The 23,775-nt window shown below is 40.1% G+C and overlaps 1 protein-coding gene across 10 annotated transcripts in view; it reads left to right on the top strand.

Moving 5' to 3' along the window:
* hspg2 (heparan sulfate proteoglycan 2) overlaps positions 1–23,775 on the top strand; it is a 100,860-nt gene that overhangs the window by 8,863 nt on the left and 68,222 nt on the right. For all 10 annotated transcript variants that reach the window (XM_077547553.1, XM_077547505.1, XM_077547539.1 and 7 more), the window contains exons 2-3: positions 18,662–18,791; positions 19,835–19,894. In XM_077547553.1, coding sequence (XP_077403679.1) covers positions 18,662–18,791; positions 19,835–19,894 — 190 coding nt within the window. The remainder of the gene's footprint in view (positions 1–18,661; positions 18,792–19,834; positions 19,895–23,775) is intronic.

Raw genomic sequence — 23,775 nt, 5'->3', positions numbered from 1 at the left:
CGTAGAATCTTACAACAGTTTGATCTTGCTTTGGTTCAGAATGTTGAGATGGGATTCGACTGCTGTTCAGTGCAGGGGTGGGTCTTGTTTAGTGTAATACAAGGCTGTGAGCCACTCCAAAATTTTGGGGGAAAACCCTTAAATATTTTTAAGTTTATCAAATTAACCAGAAAATATAAACAATACATAATTACTTAATTGATTGATTTTAGCATGTTTGATACATTTAAGTCGAATACATTCAAAGTGGCCCTTGCATTCTTCCATTTTTTTGTATGCGGCCCTCAAACAATAATTATCTATACAGTGCGGTTCACTTTTCGTGGTCTCGCTGTTTCGCAGAATTTTTTTGTGCAATTTTTTTTTTTTACAGTAATGTACCTATTTCATAAAATGTATGAAGGTTTGAACATTGAGAATGTTTAAACAAGAGAGAAATGTGAAAAAAATGTAAATGTCTCAATGACAGAGTGTATGAACTGTGCAATGAGGTTTTTTTTTTTTACTTTATAATAAATGTAAAACAGCGCTAACTACTTCACGGATTTCATTTCTTGTGGGTATTTTTTGGAACCTAACCCCAGCGGAAAACGAGGGAACACTGTAATCGATTTTTGCAAACACTATATTTCCCATTTTACAAGCAATGAAGTCAATAGTGAACAAGCATGGTTTGACAATAACCCAAATGACACCATTAATTGCAGAAGGAAGCAGTAGAGCCATTACTGTCAGATTCCAAAAATGTACAATTGGATAAATCAAGGGCTTTGTGTGCTTATGTGAGCCAAACTAATGAATAACATCCACACATCCATGATCGGAACCGCTTTTATACATTCTTAATTATAACACTATGATATTAAATTCTACATCATAATAAACATTATTCGTCAGATAATTAATGTAAATACTTTATATATTTTTGATAGATTTGACTGATTTTGGCAATTATAGTTCATAAATATGTCAGTGTTGCAGATTATTGATTTTTTATTTATACTAGGCCTACTTATTTGGAGAATGATGTAATATAGGACTAAAAAGGGAGTGAGCGTAGTTCAGTCTTATATATGAAACCGTGTCTCGGTGGCGGAAGGGAAGCCAGTTTCGTTTCTTGCTTCCCATTTAAGAAGGCACCCAACCCTAACTGCTGTGAGGTGTGACTTAGAAGCACAGCCCCCTCAATTTCTCCACAGTCCTCCACGGGATCGATAAGTATAATAAATAAAGTTTACTGTACATATATATACGTTTGGACTTATGTTTCTCGGACCCCTCGCAGTAGCATGTTTCGGTGAGTGGCAGGACATTTATTGCTGTGACCAAAAAAAAAAACTTTAGTCGGTAAAATTGTGACAGGATGAAAAATTAAAAAGAGACCCCGTATTGTTTTGTGTGTTCATGACTCAGTGTGTTTGGTGTGAGGTAATGGCTTTTGTTTGAGTCCACTTTTGCTTTAGGTTGCTGTTATAAACCTGTGTCAGTTCTTCAGCAGACAAGCATGTTGACGTCAGCGCTATGTAGCTGGAGTAGCGACACACATCGTTTTAATGTCTTTTGAGGACTTTGTCTGCATTGTGGTGCATAAGGGCAAGAAACTCTCAAAGTGTAGCACTGTTGACATTCTACAGTATATAATTCAAACAGTTGGCCACATGGTTTAGGTCAACACTTTTGCAACTTTGGTACTGCTCATCATCTGCTGCAATTTTGTAGTTGAACTTCTGTGGGGGAGTATGAGTCAGCCTGTGTAGTCACTTAAGAACGTTTACTTATACATAAAGTCTCTGGTGACGGGCAGGGCCTGCGCCACACCGCAACACAGGATCGAGTTGTGGGAACAGCAGCTGCCTTTTTCTTTTTGGTAATTGTTTCACAACTGCGGTATTTGGTTAAATGTGACACCCCCCTCCCCTCCCCCACAAGTCACTGTCTTGTTTGTATTCTCTTCATTTCGTTGTAATGCCAGTCATGGAAAAATGACGTGATTCAGGGATTTATGGTCTTGGTCGGGACAGTAAGGATGCCACTTTCTCAGTCATCTCCATGCTGGCCACACCTCTGGCCAAGTTGGTCAGTTACGACTTTAAAAGGGGTACTTAAATGTTGCTTTACCCACACCAAGGCTCCGTGTGATTTATGTGGACAAGCAGCGGAGTAGTGGGCTCTGCCAAGATCAAGAGGCGGGAGGATGACTTTGTATTGGATACAAGGGGTGGAGACGAGGGCACGCAGGGGGCAAAGAGGTCGACCTATACAACAGGCGAGGGAGGGTAGCACTGTTAGTTCACGTCCATTTTTCCATTTGGTTTCTGTTCAACCCTCAGGCTTGTCAACACTGTTGCAGCCATGGAACTCATCATTTCATCATGCTTGTGAGCTACATATGATAAACCTAGGCTGCATATAATCACAATTATAACAGTTTTAAATACCAGTACAAGATCATTTATAGATAGCCATCAATCCACACTTTTTGTACATAGTAGTAGGCTACATGCATCAGTGCTAAGGTTTATTCAGGCTTCATCTGTTTTTGGCAGTGCCTTAAAAGAATAAGATGCCAGCAAATGCTCGCAAACCCAATGTGGGAGAAGAAGAAAAAAGTTGGGCAGATGTACGTCTAAAGTTGAATAACCTGTTCAAACCCAAGGTGGAGTTCATACTTTTTAGATAAAATACAGATAACCTGTTCCAAGGCTTTCATAATTTTTTTAGTAGTAACGACAAAGGTCATTTCTAACACTTTAACATTATGAACTGTCATGGAAGTGTAATTGTAAGTGAATTTGTGTTGTGATCATCTGAAATTTAAAGCAAATAGTGTACTCAAGTTTAACTTTGATGTTGAGTGATGAAGGGTTAGGTGAATGTGCAAAGGAGATCCCTGCTGCCTTGTACTTAGGATCTAAGTCACTTCCAATATAGCCAAACTCCCATTGCACTATCTGGCAAAGTCCTGACTTTACCTCCTTGTTCTTGGTTGCTGTTCTATATAAATGACTCTGACAAAGGAGTCATGATGAAGTGATCCTGGCAGTATTCCACCTTCGGATTTAGTATCAGAGCTGCGTATTTTATGTCACACCAGACAGTGTCTGTCATCAACATGCGCCTTATTTTCCAATTGGGTGTAAAAGTAGAAACAGTTGAATTGTTGATGACACTGAACAGCCAGGACAGAGACACATTTTTACACTTTCCCTTTTGCCATCACTGGTAGCCTCGTGTGGCATCATAAAAACACAAAAGTAAAAAATAATAATAATTTTTTGATGACTTTTTGAACTGACATCTTGGGAGATTTGCAGGTCTTACATGACGTCATGCACAACAGCCGTTCAACGTCGAATTCCAAATAGTCGGACCGCATCTGAGTTCACTAGAGCTGTTGTTATTCCTCAAAGGCATTAAGAATCATCAGAAAAGTGACGATGTTTGATCACTGGTGAAGACTTGTCTGCTCCTTTCCTGCTGTAAGATCCAACTTGCTTGTTCTGGCTTGTCTGTATAAGCACAAGTTCACAGTGATGTTCATCACTTTTTTGTGTTTTATTGCTGATTAACCACCCGTCCTCTGTGTGTTTTCACACAAGCACACCGGGTCCCCATGCCTATAATTACATCTTATTATAGAAGGAAACGGCGCTCTCACATCTGTGCCCAATGAAAGGGGAGGTTGCCTCTGCTGCTTTCTTGTATGCATGCATCAACTCCTGTTTAACAGATGTCTGTGGAGGTGTGACACACCTTCAAATTAAGGCCAGTTTGAGAGTTATGAGGACAGGTGAAATTTATCTGTCCTCTGCTGTGAGGTCGATGTTCCAAGGTTCTGTTTTTGGACTGTCTCTTGTTTGTGCCTGGGCTCCTCCGGTTAGTTGGTTCGAAGCCAAGATCTCTCTTCAAGGCCCAATTTGCTTGTGTGAGCAGTGGACCCAAAAGCTGTACCTCTACCCCTCTGCAGTGTTTTGCTTCAAGCAGATGTTTCTAGATTTAAATGAATCAAAGCAGTTTTTTTCAAACACAGTGATGTTGTTTGGAAACACATGGCCGTGATTAACCTTAACCTGTAAAAAAAAAAAGACTCATAAAAATATATTTAAACCATTTGGACAATTCTTGTTTTATTGGTATATTGAATGGCATAAATTGGGTGACTAGCATTATTATTTATTTGCTGTATTGAACTTTTTGTGAGCTGCCCCATCGTCTTTCTTAATGGCTGACCTTTATATCCAGTGTCTGACCAATTGCAACAGGAGTGTTTAACAAAGCAGGATCATTAAATGGCTCTTCATGACAAGCTCTACATCTGTAATAGGGCGGGCTGCCACAAACAATTATTTTGCTAGTCGACTAATCACCAACAGTAGTCGCGATTAATCGACTAATGGGAACATATCTTCGTTGTCCTGTGAAAAAGATTTATGTCAATTTTTTAAAATGTTTTTGGGATGATTTAAAAAAATGACAAAGATGGATGTGTTTTTCACGGGACAGCGACTATATGTGAATAGCAGCATATTGCAACAAAAAGCGACTGCTCGTTTTAAAACCATAATTAGTTTACATTTTGAATTCTTTAATAATACGTACAAATTAATAATGAAGACAATTACGATTATAGTATATTGAACTTTGATTAGATTTTGCAGCTTGTACCATAATTTCTGACATGTTTATAAATTGATGGTGATACTGTGGCTTTAGATTTATTTATTTTTCTGTAAATCTTTAGTGTATTTCAAAAGATCTTTGTGCAGTTAGTCACTTCTTTACTCTGGCCCAAAGCATAACTGCAGAATCTGTGTCAGGCTCGTTCATGGTGCGCGTGTGAGTACGTGCAAGATCTTAAAGCGGTAGCCACAGTTGACAAACGAAGACATGACTTCAAATGAGGTAAGAAAAACTCCGCCCCTCCCCTCCCCAAAGAAACTGTGGAATGTGCAGGGTCCACACACGCTACTATAAAGGGAAGATAAAAGCTGATAGGTGCAGTCAGAGTAAAACAGTCAGGGCTCTTCGTTCTCATCTGGGCGTTGATGGCGCATGCATGATGTAGAAAAAGCTTTAACATTACCATTTTAAATGGCACAATGCACCTTTAAAATTGAACACAAAAAAAATGCAATGAAACTAAAATATTTTACTCTTCTTGGCGACTAAGCCTTTTTTTAAATGTAGGTCTAGAAGGTAGTGAAATCAGATGAGTCAAATTCATCCATCCATTCATTGATCTACACAAACAAAATGTGGTATGCAAAATGAAATGAAATGAAAAAAGAAAGAAAGAAATCCTAAAAGATTAGGAGGGACTTGTTTTAAGCCCTGTACTGCATATTATAACAAACTATTTTGTGCTTCATTGTAATGTGTTGCCATTGAAGGCTTATGGCAAAACTGTCATGTTTTGTTGAGTCTTGCTATGTCCGAGTTCAAAAACGCAACACTGTGCGTGGTCGCGACTCGTCGGGAGTCAAAGGAGAGAAAAAGACCTCCGTGAGGGAGCATGTCTGATGTGAACGCGTTTGGTGGCAAACTGTTTTGGTTATTAATAAATGCGAATTGTCTTAAAGCCTCCATAAACCTTACAAATATGTTAGCATGCCAAACAGATTATGATGTTACACACACGGTGCTAACACACGGTGCTAATGCTAGCTTCCAGAACTGACTATATACACTATGCCAGGAATATTATTTGTCATCAGCCACGACATGCTTCCTTTTTAAATGCTGCTTTATCATTGTCGTAGTGCCATGAAAGGGAGGTTTACCTTGTATTAGGTATTTTGGTTGAAATGAGCCTGAAGTTTCAGGTTCTGTTGCTAACACGGGTTAGCCATGACACTACACTACCCATAATGCTTTTCCTCCCATCACGGATGAGCTCCCGTAGAAGTGCGAAACGAGGCAGTTTTCGACAAAAACAGAGCGGCAAATAAATAAATACATAAATAAACGACTTGTCGACTATTAATATTAATATTAATTGTCGACGGTTTTGATAGTCGACGTCGTCGTGACTAGACGACTAATCTTGGCAGCCCTAATCTGTAATGATTATCTTAAAAAGAATATGGCACTCCAAATTTGTTGTTCAGAGCAGTTTAACAAAACATTCTTCTGATGTTTCGTCTTTAAATGCATTTTGGGATATTTTCTTGCCAATTTTTCACAAGTAACCAACCAATGCATCCTTGGTTTAAGCTAGCAGAGAAGAACATCGGGGTATTCTTGGTTTATGCGTACTTTTAATTGGAACAGGACTTGGGTCGCAGATGATGATGTTTCACACGATCACAAGGACGTAAGAACAGACAAGCAGGCAATTTGAGAAATGTTTTATTTTTTTTGTGTAGTTCCACAGTTACTTGGTGCCAAACACAAATCTTCAAGGTCAATGAAAAATTAAGTGAGTAGCTGTTTGACTGGATATGTTGTCACACATGTATGCATGTATTAACCAGCTTTACAGCTAACCACTGTTGCCGCCATTTCACAATTTAATTACAATTTGGTGGTCGTTTGTTGTTGTGAACACATTTTTTGTAAAGAGATCACACACACACTGCACCTCTGCTTGTGTTAAATCTTCCATTTATAAACCAAAACAAAGCCTTTTTGTGAGTATGTCTGATTAAAAATGGGACAGATTGCTGCAGGCCTAAAGTCTAGACAGGATGATTCACCAGGTGAGTTAATAAACTGCAGTCACTAAGTTCGCACTGTCAAGAAAAACATCCATACATTGGTTGCTGTGAAGAATGTCTTATCAATGATAAAAAACAAGATTTACAGTTCAAGTAGAACAATCAAAGGTGACACTCCTTGCAGGTGCACTATACTACATTGGTTCCCATAAAACTAAATGGTGCTGAAAAATTCGGGGTTGTCTACCGCAAAGCCTCTGTTGACCTTAGACAAGAGTGTGTATCTCCCAACCAACAGCATTTCCCCTGACCCACATTTATACTGTAACCATATCGCCATCCTGCACTCTCCTTCATTGCTTGTCCAAAGTCTGTTCTCACTCTCTGGCTGTCTTGGATTTGTTCACTTATTTCCAAACATGGAGGCACTAGAAGAGCAAAGAACGCCTCAGACGAGCATTCAACTGTTAAACAGCTGTCAGATCTTGTTAAAAATTTAACAGCATGATTTTGCTCATAAATTCATTAACAAAGGCTGCTCCTGTTCCAACAAATTAATGGGAGATTAAACAATAAATCGGAAGGGGTATTTATAGGTGTAAAAAAAAAAGAAAAAACGATGTACAACCCAGGAAATAAATGAAATGTAAGCATATTGCCCTTAAAAACACAGCTTATCCTATTAACGGCGTTCTTCTCTTCAAACTGGCCGAAAGAAAAGTGTTTTGCCGCTTGAGCAATCCCACCTTTGCATGACTGGGATTCCCCAGATGCTTCTTCTTGAGCCAGCCGCCAGAAGATAAACCCAGTTTTTGCAAGTGTCCTTTCTCTTGATCCTTTGTCACGAGGTGACAGAGGGAATCTGAATCCAAGAGTTTTAAACTATATGGAGATTGTCTGCACCAATCACAGATGAGGCATTTGATGCCGGCAAAGTGGGCACCTGATCCGCTCTCACATGCTGCAACCCAGTAATTGGCTTCAGGAATGTTCACGTTGCTCTGCTTTAGGGTAAATAGTTAAAGCAGTAAAGCTCACTGACTTTTTTGGGAGGATGGTTAAGATTTGCCTTGATCCTGGGATCGGGGGAATAAATGACTTCCTTCACCAAACAAAGGAGAAACCTGCTGGGAAGTCCCCTTTTAGGCTGGAGCTTAAGGTCACTCTCTGCTTCCAAAAGTGTGAGTGGATTTGATTCCCAACGTTAAAGCCTATTTGTAGTAAAAAAATGAACAGGCAACAGCAGCAGCAGTTTTCTCTGCCACTTGAACGTCTGGCCACCAAAAATGGTCCAAAGGTGCATTGTTTGTTTTGGAAATAATTACTTCTATCACTGAACAAACAACAACAACAGGAAGCAAGATTTTGTAAAGACAAAAAATAAGATAATGTAACCAGCAAAATGCTTGACTGGATAAAGGAGCATGAACCGAGGTTAGCCACATGTCGCTAGCTTTGGCTAGCCCGATCGCTACTAGCCTTAGTAGCTGCAGCATAGAACAACAAGACCAGTGATGCTTCATCGCCAGATTATTATGCTCAATAATACACAAACAACAATTGCGTGCTAATGAGAATTGTATTAATTCTAGAAGTTTTAGGAAAACACATACACATGCACTGCCATACTTGTCAGAATATGGCTACGACTGGTCTGGTTGAAGCGTTCCTAATGGTGAGTGATTTTGTGTTGTGTATTGCTGGAATGTCAGTGCTAACTAAATGTTTGAATCATTTTGTAATTGATTTATTCTTTAAAGCTATGATAATACATTATACAATTGTGATACGTAATCCTAGCCTTGAATGCAATAGAGTATAAAGATGCTAAATATGAACTATGGTAATCACTAAAGCTAAATGTACGGAGCCAGTACTGCTTCTTCTGACAGGGCCAACACAATTTAAGCCACCGCTCATAAAAAGTGGGCGTGACAGTATGGTGAGCAACAATTGGCTGCGCTTGCTGTGACTTCCTTCAGTGTTTATTGGTTCTTGTCCAAATACACAGCAGCAGACGGCCTGCTATACTAAATCCCTCCTGCAGTGTGTCTGCTGGGCCACCAGACCTGATCAGATATTATTTTAGCTACATGTTTGGAAAAGCACACCGTATGTGCATGAGCTATCTCCATTGCAAATATATGCAGACATGTATGTGCCCTCACAGGACAGACACTTGCATCCATATACTGTTGCACTTAAGCTGCAGGTCATCTGGTGCGAGGGTGAAATAGCACCTGCAGATATACTGTACAGCTTCTGAGGTATTTTTATCCCTCTTGAATTCCATCTCTGTCCTCCTCTGGGCTTACATTTTTTCCAAACCCAAGTTAAAGCATGAGTTAACTGTGATTATCCACAATTTTTGGAAACCTGAATGCAATTTCACTGCCCACACTCAGGCTGCATTACTCCCTTACTTTTTGAATCAAGAAATCACTGAAAATAGTTCCGGTCAGACAAAGTGAAATAGAATACAAGATGTTAAAAATAAACACGACATGCCATGATCCAAATTCTAAAAATAGAAAACATAATAAAAAAAAAATAAACCAAATAACTGAATTTTTTTTCAGTCTGGAAAAGGTTACAAAGCCATTCCTACGGCTTTGAGACTTGAATCATGGTTGAAGCCATTATTATCAAACAGAAAACTGGGAAAAGGAGTGGTTGGCCAACCAAAATTATTTCAAGAGTGCAGTAGCAACTCATTCTTGAGGTCACTGAAGAACCCAGAACTACACCCAAAGTGCTACGCAGGCCTCCCTGGCCACTCGACCTTAAGACAGACACTTGGCAAAAATGAAATGAAAACCACTGCTGACACAAAGGATCACAGACTCGTCTCACATTTGCCCCCCCCCCCCCCAAAAAAAGAGAAAAACAAGGATCTTGATGATCCCCAAGAATTTTGGAGAAATACTCTGTGGTCTGACGAGACAAAAGTTGAACTGGAAGTTTGCGGCTCATTACGTCTGTAATGACGTGGGACTTTCCGTTGCCTCTTCAGGACCTGGATGATTTGTTGTGGTTAGTAGAACAATAAAGTCTGCTCTCTGCCAGAAAATCATACAAGTGAATGTCCTGCCATTAGTTTGTGCCCTCTGGCTCAAGGGTTCTTGGATTATATAGCGGGACGACAGCCTGAAGCATTTCAGCAAGTTCACAACTGTATCGTTCAATCACACAAAAATCAAAGTTTTGAACAGTCAAAGTCTGCATTTAAATCCAATTAAGATGCTGTGGTTTGACCTTGAACACAGTTCCTGCTTGAAAACCCTCTAATATGATTGACTTGAGTTAAGCAGTTCTGGAAAGAAGAGTGGGCAAATATTCCTCCACAACATTGTGAAAGACTCATCACCAGTTATCGCAAACAATAAATTTTAGTTATTGTTGAGGCTTACGTAGCATTTTTTTTGTTTTTACATAGTTACGTAAAATTGAGGAAAATTACTATTGAATAGTACCGCAAAAGACGCTGACCCACCGGGCACCTGCCCTGTTTGCCAGATGGCCAGTCCAGCCCTGGACCAGTCTTTATTTGAAATAAAACTTTGTTGTACACCTTTTGGTCCCTGATGCAGGGCCAGCCCGTGCCCATCTGAACCGGCCCGGACCAGCCCTGAACACTGACGAAAGTCTGACGAGTAATGACGATGCCCAATACATCCGCGGCACTACATTCAAATGAAATTCTGCTTGTTTGCTTACACACTTGCCAGACCAAACTTTTAACATTCGATGAACGGCAATAGAAAAAAAATTGTGTGATGAGACTAACGTGTTATCGCTGCACATTAACGGTGAATCTTTTTTTCTTCTTCACATTTTTGTCTATAGGCTACTTAATTGCTACAAACCGAGATGTTTGAGCTTAAAATGAATGGAGTTTATGTTTTTATCTTCTCTTTTCTACTTACATATTTCTTGAAACAGCAGTTCATTTACATTTCAAGGCAAAGGAACATACATTTAGGCTTCCCTGATCATTCTAAACAGAAGTAAAGGAAGTAATCTACAGTAGGTGCCACACCATTCTGAAAATGCTAACTTTTGACTCTTTGCTAAAGAAGCCTTTTGGGTAAAAGATGAAACCAACAAAAGTCCAGTTGCCTTTGATTTAACCTTCATGAATCCAACTACATGTCACATATTTCCCTTTACATACACATTCAAAATAATTTTCTGGAGTTATCATACTGTTTAAGTGCAATTCCAAGCATAGCAATGCCATATTTCTGGTGTCGGGCCGAAACATCATAAGTCAAAATTTGGCACATTTAATATTTTTTTCAAAAATCTATACTTTTGGTCAGTCAACATGTGTCATTTTTACAAATCATCAATCATCAAGTGTTGGAAATGGCTTGTTCTTTTTAATGGTGTCATGTTAATGGTTGAAAAAACATGTCGTGGTCTCCTGAAAAGTGAAAATTTTGGAGGTGCAAGGTTTTGGCCTGACGCCAGCAATATGCTTTATCGGATAATGGCTGATATCTGAGAAATCAGATGAACACACCTAGATCTTTTCTTCTGTGTCGGGGGCTGAATGAATGTTTTGTTGTTGTTGTTTTTTTCCAGTTAGATCGATGCCAAGCAGTCTCCTATTTCTCCTTTCCCACTCCCACATTCAGCTGTTTCACGGTGTACTGCTTAGCAAAAACACTTGTTAGGTACTTCCCATTGGGGGTATTCAACGCAGAACATGAGGAATGGTTCACATCCAACTTTCCTCTTGTAGCACAAACATCTTTATATAAATTACATAAAAAATCCGAGAGGAATACTTTCATTCTTATTCTCCTTTAGTTGACTTACTATTTTGTTTCGCTCTTTACACAGCTTCCAAAGTTGTGTGAAAAGCAAGAAAGACTTTGATGTGCTTAAGATGGTTCCCTGGCTTAACAGCAGGTTCTGTTGTGATGTCCTAAGTTCGAAGTGCATCTTGGGTTACAAAGCAAAACGTCAACGTGCTGGAATTGCTTTTGAGTTCCAAAAGCATCACCATGGTGCCCCCACAAATCCTAGTTAATTAACTCTTAAGTGTGGTTCATGTCCCGTGTGAAAGTGAATTTTTGCTTTACCTTTTCATTTGTTTGGATTCATTTTGAATGGGGGGAAAAGGGACAGAGAATTATTATTTTTTTTCCCATAGGTCTATAAACGTTTTGAAACTTGTAAAAACACTGATTAGAAGCTGATGGGAAATAGCTTTATGGGTGGCCAACTTGCTCCCATGCTCTCTTTTAATGATAGATGTGTCAAATTGGAGAATGAACTCGATGATTAAGGCCTATTGCAATCAAGGTTGCGTAAGATGTGTACTTCTGTTTGGGTTTATTCAGCCAGTTTTCCCCACACACTTGAGAGATGAGCTAATGCAGTGCACAGGGGAGTTCTGGCCTGCCATTATGTTGGACAGCCTGAGTGAGGCCAAGTCAACAGGTGGTGTCCAATTATTTGGTCCTGAGGCAGGAATGAATAGTGTGAAACCAGCCAGCGTGTTGACATCAGCGTGGGGAAAACCAGAGCGTAAATGACAGCTCTCCTCTCCAAGTCGATGTGGTCTTGAAACATTTCAAAAGTTAAGGACAATTCCCAATTGCAGTTGAGCTTGTGCTTTCCACCTCCACAGCCTCCATCAATGGCTGTCAGCTTTTTATGACTTTTACACTATGAAGATCCTGTAAAAAACTGTCACTTAGGATTTGGATGCGGTATGTCTGTTGTTTTGTTTGTGATATACTACACGGAACACTTCACATTCATGTCCTCTGTTTTTCAAAGCGGCAATTTCAACAGTTATTCAAAACAATCATTTTGTTTTCAAGATAATGTTCACTTTGAGATTTGTTTTCGATTGTTTCCGTCTTTAAAACATGGTAGTCATTTACAGAAAAGGCAAAAACAACACCGTTTTTAATTGCTATCTTAGGTTAAGCTCAGGGCGAACAAGTTACTTGACCATTCCAATGTTTCAGAAAATATCTCAGTGACCCGTGTAAATTTTTGGGTCTGTGAAAAAACATTGACCCTTTTTTTGATTGCAATAGGTAGAATGTTCCCATATCAGCAACAATGTGCTTTTTGAGATCGTAATATTCTATATAAGATGGACAAAGTAGTCAAGCCTCTTCCAGTAAAAAACATGTTCAGGCTATTGGATCCAATATGCCTGAAGTAGCACAGGATCAAAACGCTCAACCATATTACATCATCATAAGCTAATTTAGAGCACTACTTTCCTGTGCACGGGATACCCAGTGTTTTTATGGCGTATCGTTGCGTTATAAATACACAGGCCTCTGAAGGCCACGTTGGCACTGATCTTCCCTTCCAAGTGGCCGGCAGTCTCCGTACCGCACTGTCCAGCTGTCGTCTGGGGCAATTGGAGCTGGTCTCTAAGCCACTGACTCCCTGCATGTCACTCTCCAAAATGTTACCGGAAGCACACATTAAATATCTTACATTGCTTTCACACCCGTTTATTTTAGCATCAAGTAGAAAAAAGGTTTTTTTTTGGTCTGAGTTTGTCCTTTTGACTTGTTTTTCCCATGAGTCATAACATTAAGTGAGATAATTTTCTTGAGCCAAAATCCTATTCACAAGATTGGCCTCCCCCAAAAAACACCTATAAAATTAGAATGTGCTCATTCCTGACTGGAACAGACATCTGATAAATGTGTGCCTCTTCAGCTGGTGTCTTTCATTTCATGTGCATGAGTGTGTGTGTAAATATGATTCTTTGGGAGGTCTATTGTTTACAGCTGGTGAGGGCTCGGGCTATTTGTGTCAACTAGGCCTTCATGCCTGATGATTTGTTATCCCTCCCACAGCAACAAAGGATGTGTGTACCACTAATTAAAACATCATTCAAATGTCCTTAACAAGCTTGCTTCTAAAGTGTTGTGCATTAAAGTGCATTATTGAGCGCGTCATTTATTTTGCTCTCTTTGGCAAAGAAAGTTCACCAGAAAGCATGTGGGTGATGATGACCATGTCAAGTGTCATATTTCATGACACATTTAAATATATGATATCTACGCTCTTTACGGCTGTTCTGTCGCCAGGCTCTGACCTTTGGCCTTTCAAAATGTGACAGTGGTTTTCTGCTATGGACATTTAGGCCTGAACATATCGCAATCTCATTATCATTCATTAGATTAAAGGATACGGTGTTAACATTGAGTTTCCTGCAAAGCTCTTGTCTGCGTTTGAGCAAATGCACAGCAAAAGTCGCAGCTTTTGAAATGAAATAATCTTACCTTAAATTGTAGCTTTTTGTGCCGTCATTCCTTCCCATATTCGGCAAAGACAAGTCCACACAGGCTGGACGCTTCATTCAACAAGCTTGCATGTGTGCTGCAGGCTCTGCTCGCTTGACAGGGAAGCTTGAGTTGTATTTACACAGCCTGGTCAAGGTGGAAATGTTGGTTCTACATGCCAAAATGGTTCTGCTGTTGTTCCGGTAGCATAATTAGTCAAAAAGCCAAATCATCTGTGAAAAAATGATAGGCCGCATGACAGGATGGTGTCACACTAGACGGCTACACTTCTCAGTTACATGTGTCATACCTCTGGAATGCCGGCACACCATCTTAAATTCAATGTTTTTTCATTATTTTTTTATTTTTGTAATTCTGAGTCAAGATTGATTGATTTAAAAAGCGTCATTTGCTTGAATGCAGACTTAAGCAGGATATTTAGCTCACTTTTCTTTGAGGTGCATTAGTTGCCTCTGTAGGATCAGACTGACAAAGCAAATTTTCCTAAACGTGAGAAAGATCAAGTATGAAGGCTGCAGCAGACCAAGCCTGACTTGTGTGTTGTGTGGGAGACTGACAAGAGGACTGTGAAGAATAAAAAACACCATTCTTTACTCTTCGCAATGTCTCCCCCCACCCTCTTTTTTCAGGCCTGTTTGTTGCGCCCATCCTGTTAGTCATGGAACCTTTTGGGAAGACAATCCCTGCACCTGTCAATGAATGTTTGTTGAATGAGGAACTTCTTTCCATTTCCTCCCCGTCCAATCACTTTAGATTAAACCCCGTAGAAATGTCAAAAGAGTTGCACGGAGCTTCAGGACCTCACTCATCAAACCTTTTATGCAGCAGGGGCCCAGGTTCGAGGTTTAGTGTCGTGAGTGGCAGTTTGTCAGCTCCCTTGCCATTCCAGGCGTACAAAGCCGTTCTGTTGCCACAAACGTCTCAAGTCCTCCTCACTGTACAGGTCCAGTTATCCACAAGCACACCTAAATCTGTGGCGGCCGTTTGTCAGCGCAGTTTTTAAGACTAGCATGAACAACGCCAATTTATTGCAAGCCTCCGAACCATCCCAACAATGGAAATGTGGCAGAAATAAGGGTGCTTAGTTTCTGCAGCTCAGGTCTCACTGGTGCCTGGCGCTGCACGGTGGGCCTCACCCTTCTTGCACTGTAAAGCAAGCTTGCATGTGCCTTACATTCCATTCATGTCCATTGCATGTTGCCACTTCAAGTCTCAGCAGAGTTACTTGGTTTTAAGGAGTGAGAGCATAAAAAAGAGAGGTCATGCAGGAAGGGAAAGTTGAAGAGGTCAGGAAGGGGAGGTTCTGTGTTGCCTGCATGCATGAACGCGGGAGTTTGTTTGTGACTCCCATCTATGGTCACATTCTAATTCTCACAAATCACAAATTGCCTTTCATGCCCCCCACAGCTTGTCCTGCAGCTGCATCAGCAGCTTTACTCACAACTGGGAAAATCTAAGTTCCCTGATGAGTTATTATCATGCTTTCTTTGGCAGGCTTTGGTTGCAAGTAACAAGTATAGGAACTCTTATTTGTGGATGTGGACACATGATTGGTTCATCCATCCATCCATCCATCAGCTGAACTGCTATTCCATCAACTGCAAATTTAAAAGCTGCAGTCCTTGTCACGTGGTCAGTAGTTGAGATATCATTAAACATGTTTTTTTTTATGCCTTTAAATTGGAACAAGTTGGCACGGTGGATGACTGGTTAGCATGTTCGCCTCCAAGTGCAGAGGGCGTGAGATCGAGTCCGGGCTTCGGCCATCCTGCGTGGAGTTTGCATGTTCCCCCCGTGCTTGCGTGGGTTTTCTCCGGGTACTCCGGTTTCCTCCCACATTCCAAAGACATGCATGGCAGGTTAATTGAACACTCCAAATTGTCCATAGGTGTGATTGTGAGTGTGGATGGTTGTTTGTCTCTTTGGCCCTGCGATTGGCTGGCAACCAGTTCGGGGTGTACCCCGCCTACTGCCCAAAGCCAGCTGGGACAGGTTCCAGCGCCCCCCCCCCCCGTGATTCTTGTGAGGACAAGCGGTTAAGAAAATGGATGGATGGATGGAAGTTGGAACAAATATTTGGAGTCTACTTAAAGGGGTACATTCACTATATTAAACCAATAAGGAATAGATTCCCAATATTGAAGCAATGTCATCATTTAACTATAATGTAAGCACTTGTGTTGGTAGAACAAGTAAGACTTAATTCATTGGTTGATAATATTTGTAGACCATGTCCCAGACACTTTCCATATTGTATTAGCACTAGCCTTCTTGCTAATTGGATCAGGTTCTTTTATTTTTACTATATTACTTCCTTCACAAAGTTAAATTGTGATTATTCAGCAGATTTTGGCAACCAAGCAAATTGCTAATGAATGAATAAAAATGTACAGGTACATACAGTATGAAGCTTATCTTCCTCTTGGGAGCATATTTACTCATTACAGAAAATAAATGGGCATTTGGTTTCATAGCCAGCCTTATGTCCCCATCTAATACAAAAACTCCCTTCACCTCAGTCAGCTGTTAAAAAATGCATGTTTGTGGCTAATGTTTGGGCTTCAGCACCGTGTTGAGACCAGTATGTAGTTTTGGTGGAAAAATTAAATACTAGTACTTTGACCTCCATACTTAAATTCTCTATTCTTGACTATTGCATAGTAAGTTTATTTTTGTGACACATACAATACTGTGAGCTTTTGTGTATATGTAATGGATTGAATTATCTATAAGATCATGGATTTCTGTCCCCAAATTATGATATTCAAATGACTCAACGTGGGAGAAATCCAGCAAGCACTTGTCAATATTCCAAAGCTGGCTGTGACACTTCAAACTAACAGTTAAAAGTGAGTTGCCATTAATTGATGAGATTTTTTGAATTCTTTGGGGAAAGAATCAGGTTGTTCTCACAGGCAGACCATTCTGTTTTTTGTCAGAGAATAAACTAAGAAGTGTGGCTTGTTTAGATAATGAAAAAAAAAAGATGGGTGATGGCCTTTTAGGAGATGATGGTACCCAGCTGAGCTGCTAGTCTCAGTGGTCAGTTGACAATATAGTAAGTTTCTCAACTCAGTTTCATCAACTTTTTGTTTTAAATCTTTCTTTTTCATTGCTTGTCAATTGTTCACAGGTCATATACAGATGATTATCTTTTGTGTTTAATTGCAGAAATCTTTTAATTTGGCAAACAAAGATCTTTTTTTTTTTTACCTTTTTCTGGACCAAACTAGTGACTTAATGTAGTGAAAAAATCAAGTCAAATCACTTTAAGCATTTCTGAAAATCATTATTGGCAGCCGTAGTATGAATAACTTGCAAAGCAGGTGAACCTGGAGCAGTCATCAATAAGAACCCAAGAAGTAGCTCTCTGTTTCAAAAACATTGGCGAGTATGTCACTCCCTCTCGTATGGCATTGCTTAATTGTTGTTTATTTGGTTTTCTTAACCTAATTATTCTCTAACTTAGTAATTTGATTGTGTTTATTTCTTAATCGGCATCCAAGTACAGTAATTGCATGTATGTATGCACTTACCGCAATGTTGGAGATTGACTGGATACTTGAGACCATTATCTCAAACACCACAGGCCAAGTTTGTGCCCGCTTTTTGAGCTAATTACAGTGGCATGGTGAAAACACAACTCAGAATTCCTATCTGCAGGTGCAAATACTATTAGAATTATAAGCTCTTTCTTACATTTATCAAGATTTTCTGCCAGTTGGCACGTAACCAGATGATACTGGCGCCCAAAGGAGCGGGGCGTACGAGAAGGTCATACTGATGGTTGACTGGTTGGCACCGCTGAAAGGAATTTGGTTAGTCAGCGGTTTCCTTTTGAAAATGGGCCGGGATTGTTGTTGTAAGGGTGTTCAGTCAGGGGGGAGAGGATTTGGAGGGGATAGATCTAGTTATTTATTATCTGGAGCCATTTAAAGGGGGAAACTAGCATGACGGAGTTGGGTGGAAATAGGAACTGGCGGGCCATGCCAGCTGTAAATGCCAACGGTGTCATCCTGCCAGGGTCCTATCTAAACTTCTAAGCCCGCGTCTGAGCAGTTCGGGAAAAGCAAAGGCACTCAAGCAGGGTGCGCTCCATCAAGATGATCAGATAGCAGAACGTCTGGCTCACTTTGAGTCTCCTCACTGGAATTGTGTAGATACATCTGATAGATACAAGACAAGGCCTTATAGTCATTGACCTTGACAAGGATTACTGCTGTCCATAGAAGTTTCCTTTCAGAGCTCAGCCACCCACAGCCAGTCTTTTTCAAACCCTCATGAGCTACTGTTTATGTGAAAACAGTAAGGATTGCCAAACCAAGTTGAAATGTGTATGGTCTTACTGATTTGGTTGGTTGTGAATAAGGAACGGTAGCTAGGTTATGTTCACTTGAGGGAATAAAGAAAATCTGTAAATCATTGCAATCCCTTCCTTTTTTGCAAGTAGCCATATGTGGGTCATTTATGTATACTCAAGATGTAAGTGCAAAAAAAAAAAGAGCTGGTCATGAACTTTTATTTGCGTGTGAACTCTTGGAAAGCCCTCAAAGAGATAATAAATGTTGAAAGTAAACATAAATGTCACAATGCTTTGTTTCCTGCCGCAGCCTTTGTTTTCCCTCCACCCTTCCAGGGTCCATGCATATCACTGGGTGTAACCCTGCTCCGTGAAGACTTCAACCTTTATAAATCTTTCTGTGTTTGCTTCAGGTGACACAGGCCTCCAAGGTGTGGGGGGAGGTCCCTTTGCCAGATGACTTAGTGGAGCAGAAGGATGTCCAGGCGGCGCCGAGCTTACTGGACGACGATGAGGACTTCTTTGCTGATGAAGCTTCTGGAGGTGGGCAGGACCACAAACATTTGCTTGTTGTTCCTCTCAAAACTGAAGACATAAGGCACATACAGTACTTGCTATATGAAACATTTTTTAGCCGCTTATCCTAACAAGGGTCTTAAGTAGGGGTGTAAAAATTACTGTGTTCATTTTGACTTGATTTAAATTTCCTTTAATGCCACTAATTTGCGAATAATGCGATTAATGACCTCCCCTTACTTGGAAAGTTTGTACTTGCAGTCAGTCGCAAGGCAGCAGACACGTCTACGTCGAAATTTTGCAGTAATAAATTTCATAATAATAATGCATATATTTGTGGAGACTGGGGCTAAGTTGTATTTTACAATTTCAAAAATGTGCAGAATTTCACAAGTTACTTCATGTTAAAGATTATAAAGCTCTTAATATGAAAAAGAAAATGTACTGAGCTGTCACCAATGTCTTACAAATGCAATTATACCATCTAGTGGCAGAAAAATGACCTCAACACAAATCAATATCATACTCATGTTTTACAGCACAGTACATCTCTTTCATTGAATTTTTAACGCATGAATTATTATAAAATAACTGTATCAATGGCTAGAAGATGCAGACATATTTCTATTAGTTTAACATTTTAGTTAAAATATTTTATTGTACATTTAGAACAGATATAACATTTGCGATTAATCGTGAGTTAACTATTGAAATCATGTGATTAATTTTTTAAAAATTAAAAAAACAAAATTACAAAATTAAAAATTGTAATCGCCTGACACCCCTATTCTTAACCCATATTATCACATTGACCATATTTTATAGATAAAGGCGAAAGTCTCTTTACCTGACATCTAAACATGATTTCGTAGAATATTTCATTTCTATTCTCCTATATGGGTCAGAACTTTATGCAGTTCTATTTTAGCCCTGATGTTAGTTTTGGTAGTAATCACAAAAATCGGATTACATGGCACTTAATTGTGTGGCTTGGATTTCATTTTGAAGATAAAGGTCATGTTAACAAATGCATTTGATTGCCTGTAATTCTTTTGCGTCTGTCTCCAAAGAGCTGCCCAGTGGTGAGGACGATGGAAGTACACCATGGCCTCCAGGCCCAGAGAGCACAAGTAAGAGACCAGAAACTACATGGGATGACACCCATTATCGTTCCCACATATGTGACTTCCACAGTGTGTATCTATGCATGTGTGCCATGACGTGCTCACATCCTGCTTGGAGTCGCCAGTCAGGTCATAACAAGGCGCTTTAGCTTTGTCTCGGAGACATAAACATTTCCACTTTCATCCTCTTACCCAGCAATAGAGGTGGCAGCACAGTAAGATCTACAAAGGCGGACAAACAAAAAATGCTGCAATGATAGTCTACAGCATTTGTGTCACATTCCGTTGCCCGTAGTGCCCTTTACAGCCCCCTTGTGTTTTTCTTAGCCCTAAATTCCACAGTGGATCCTTAGAACTCAGTTACAAATTCATTAGTAGTTTTAATCCAAGCCAGTAGCCCTCCATGTTACACCATTTAGCTTTTTCCTTTAAAACTCATCTTATTCAACATGGAGCCGTGAGGTTGTACACTCTTATTGACTGACCATGATGCTATGAGTTGGATGAGGCAGGCCAATGCCATATAAAGATCTGAGGACATTGGTAGGAAGGAAATTGGGTTTCCTGCGTTGAATGCCGAAAGCTTTGAGTGTCTCTGTCCTGTTGGCAGCTCACACTTCCTTTCCTTTCTACCACATTCATCTAAGAGTACGGTGACACTGTTGTTCTCATTATGCCTTATTTCCTGTTTGTCATTCACTTGTATAGTGTGGAATTCCCAATTCCATCTATCACAGACGGATGTGGTGACCATCTGGAATGCACATTGATGTGAAAATTTGTATTTTTGTTTTGCCATCATTGTCCGATTTCCAGCGGTGGAGTTCCATGTCCTTCAAAATTCTCTTTTGACCTCTGCACCCTGGTCCCCGAAGAGATTTCTCATAGATAAAATTCTATTTTATCTCATGTGAGAGCCATTTCCCACTGCACTCGAGATGTCAGCTACTTCATTTAGAAACCAATGACTCAAAGGTTACTATTCATAACAGGGTGTGGGGCTTCTTAGGTTACGTTCTTCCTACTGATGTTTCCATTATCGTGTCCGTTAGAAAATTAGTTTCCAAGACAATAGAGATAATGCGTCATCATTAGGGATTACGGCTTTCAAACAGATTGTTGTCAATCAAAACATATTGCACTACAGGGAAAGTTGGTGATCCTGCTGGGCACTTAAGCCTGTCCTTCTCCTTTGTTGCCCATGAAGCGTTTTGCATGGCAGTGGTGTCCATCTCCCTGAGTCAAATTAATTGATTTATTCACATCAATAAACAAATAACATATGGATAAATAGCCTGCTCCAAAGTTGTCTATTTAACCAATCAGTTTTGTTTTTCTGATTGTTGCCCCCCACCCATGCAAAAAACAAAAAAACAAAAAAAACAGGACAACAAATCCAATCCATTCAATCCAAACGAATTTCTTGATCACAATTACAAATAACCAAAGTTACAAAAGTGCATGTTCTTTTTTTCCCAACCGATGATTGATAATCGCCAAACACAGAATTACAATTTTGCTTGATTTCATCCATCCATCCATTTTCTTAACCGCTTGTCCTCATAAGGGTCACGGGGGGTGCACCGGAGCCTATCCCAGCTGGCTTCGGGCAGTAGGCGCGGTATACCCTGAACTGGTTGCTAGCCAATCCAGGTGCTTGATCTTATTGATACAATAAAAGTTGAGCATATGAGGGCAGTAATATTGTAGCGCAGCTATGTTTTTTTAGGTTGTTGAGGCCAAAGGTATCATTGTTAAGTGCCTGTTTGTTGGTCACAATTTTACAACAATTTTTTATTAATACATTTCATTCTAAGTTACATTTCAACTGTCAGTGAATTTTATTGACAGTACTCCTCATCAGTCGCATCTTTCACTCTGGCTGCTGCATCTGTGGTCTAACAGTCCAGCTGGAAACAATATATAACAGATTAATGATTCCATGTTGGGGACAACACTCTCTCGACAGCCACAGTTTTCTAGTTACAGTTGTTGAAATAGGAGTCTGCTTATGTTGGGTCATTATGCAGAGGGATGAGCGCTGGCAGCTGTGGTTATTTTCAATGTCTTTGTTTGTTTGGCCGCTGTGGGCCCTCAAGGGGCTCATGAGAGCAAAAGACTGAAAGGTGGGGGGGGGGGGGCAAGAGTACAGTAGAGACTTAAGATCATAATCTGATAATTTAGTCTTGTTTGTGGCTGCAGAACGTGCCATGTGTTGCTGTTGGAACACTGCACTCCTTTTTCCCTAACAGTTGTTTGATTTTGTAACATGCACTCGGGGTCGACATTAAAGTTGATGACTCCTGCAGAAAGATCACATTATGGCACTAAAGCCCATGATGAAACACTATTGTTGTAAACACAAATGTGTTGCCTTGGAGAACTGACCTGCGCCGCTCCTCCTAAAGACAGAGATTAAGTCTTTCATTGTGTCACTGCCGCTTTTCCTCCTCTGGCTGTAGGATTGATTGTTTATTTTTGTAATCTTTACCTTTACAATCATCTGGGGATCTTGGAGAAGAGAACAGATTGAACGCATTTGTTAAAACACCAAAGCAAATGCTGTGTGTGAAATCGAATTCTACTTATCGTCAGTTTCAGTTTCACAATTTAGATGAATTTATTTGTGTAAATCTCCCTGACGATCAGTAGTTTCCTGGCCAGGAACTGGAGTGTGCATATCAGAAACATAATTCCACTCTTGGGGATTATGCTTCCAAACGGCAGGCGGGAAAAAGAGCATAATTTGTTGCGTGTGTGTGTCCATCCTGCAACTTCAAGATTGTGTTAAGGGAGTTTCCTTAAAATTCAAAGGTGACCGTAATAGATGGTGGTTGTCAAAAGTCAAGGTCACACTCACCTCTAGTCACTCCGACTCCCTATAACTCAAAATACGTTTAAAGGTGTTCCAGCTTCAGTTTCAAATCTGCACGTAGGTTCTCTGTTTTTGTTTTACTGGTGAATACTTAAAAAGGGGACTCTACTGCCGCTTAATATTTTATTTTTTATAATTTTGTTCATTCATGTGTCACCTTAAATGGAGTAAAGTTTTCTTTATTTCTGTATCATATGGATGCTTGAGTTTCTAATAGGACTGACTCAGTCAATGACCATAATAAGACTAAAACCAAGGCAGAGAGTAATATGCAAGTAATGTGAAGCCATGACCTTCTTCTCTCTGGACTTACACCCATTCTGACCAGGATCACAGCAGAGCTTCAACCTTGAAAGCAGTGGATACTCCTTCGGGTTTAATTAGTTTGGCTGAGCATAAGAGACTTCAAATAGAGAAGGGCATGTTTTATGTCAAATGTTTCCTGGCTGGACTTCAACCCTGAGTTATTTTTACATAAAAAAACTGTTTACACACTTTCGCCCACTAAGTATGATCACTTAATAGTCAGATGAAGACTGAACCAGGAAAATAGGACTTCACACTAACTTTTTCCTGAATGGTACTGTACAGATGTAAGAAAAGCCACATTTTGACTTTAAGGGCTGCATCCGCAACAATCACTTGATTGTGGAGTGAAGGAGCGGTTGTGTTACAATTTATAATGTGGATTCATGCAGAATCTGTCTTAGACTTGAAGAGTAAACTTTTGCACAAAGGCACCTTTTATAAAGCTGTCATTTGCTGCAGCCTCGTCATCTGACATTTCATGCCATAAGCTAAAGCTCCATCTAAAGTGCTGGAAAATGAGTCACCATAAATCAGAAGTGACACGGGCACTGGTGCCAGTACAAGTAGCGCTTAACTTTTTGCAAAGTGATGCTTGTAGTGGGGCTCGGTTATTTCCATGTAGCTCGGCAAAACAGGAAGCAGCTCCTCCCAGCATCAGTGCGGGTGCGTCTCAGACAACAGAAATGTGAAGGGCAGCGGGCAG

The sequence above is a fragment of the Vanacampus margaritifer genome, chromosome 1, assembly GCF_051991255.1.
Source record: "Vanacampus margaritifer isolate UIUO_Vmar chromosome 1, RoL_Vmar_1.0, whole genome shotgun sequence".
Lineage (NCBI taxonomy): Eukaryota > Metazoa > Chordata > Actinopteri > Syngnathiformes > Syngnathidae > Vanacampus > Vanacampus margaritifer.
The sequence above is the reverse complement of the archived record's forward strand: the minus strand, read 5'-3'. Positions and strand labels throughout refer to the sequence as shown.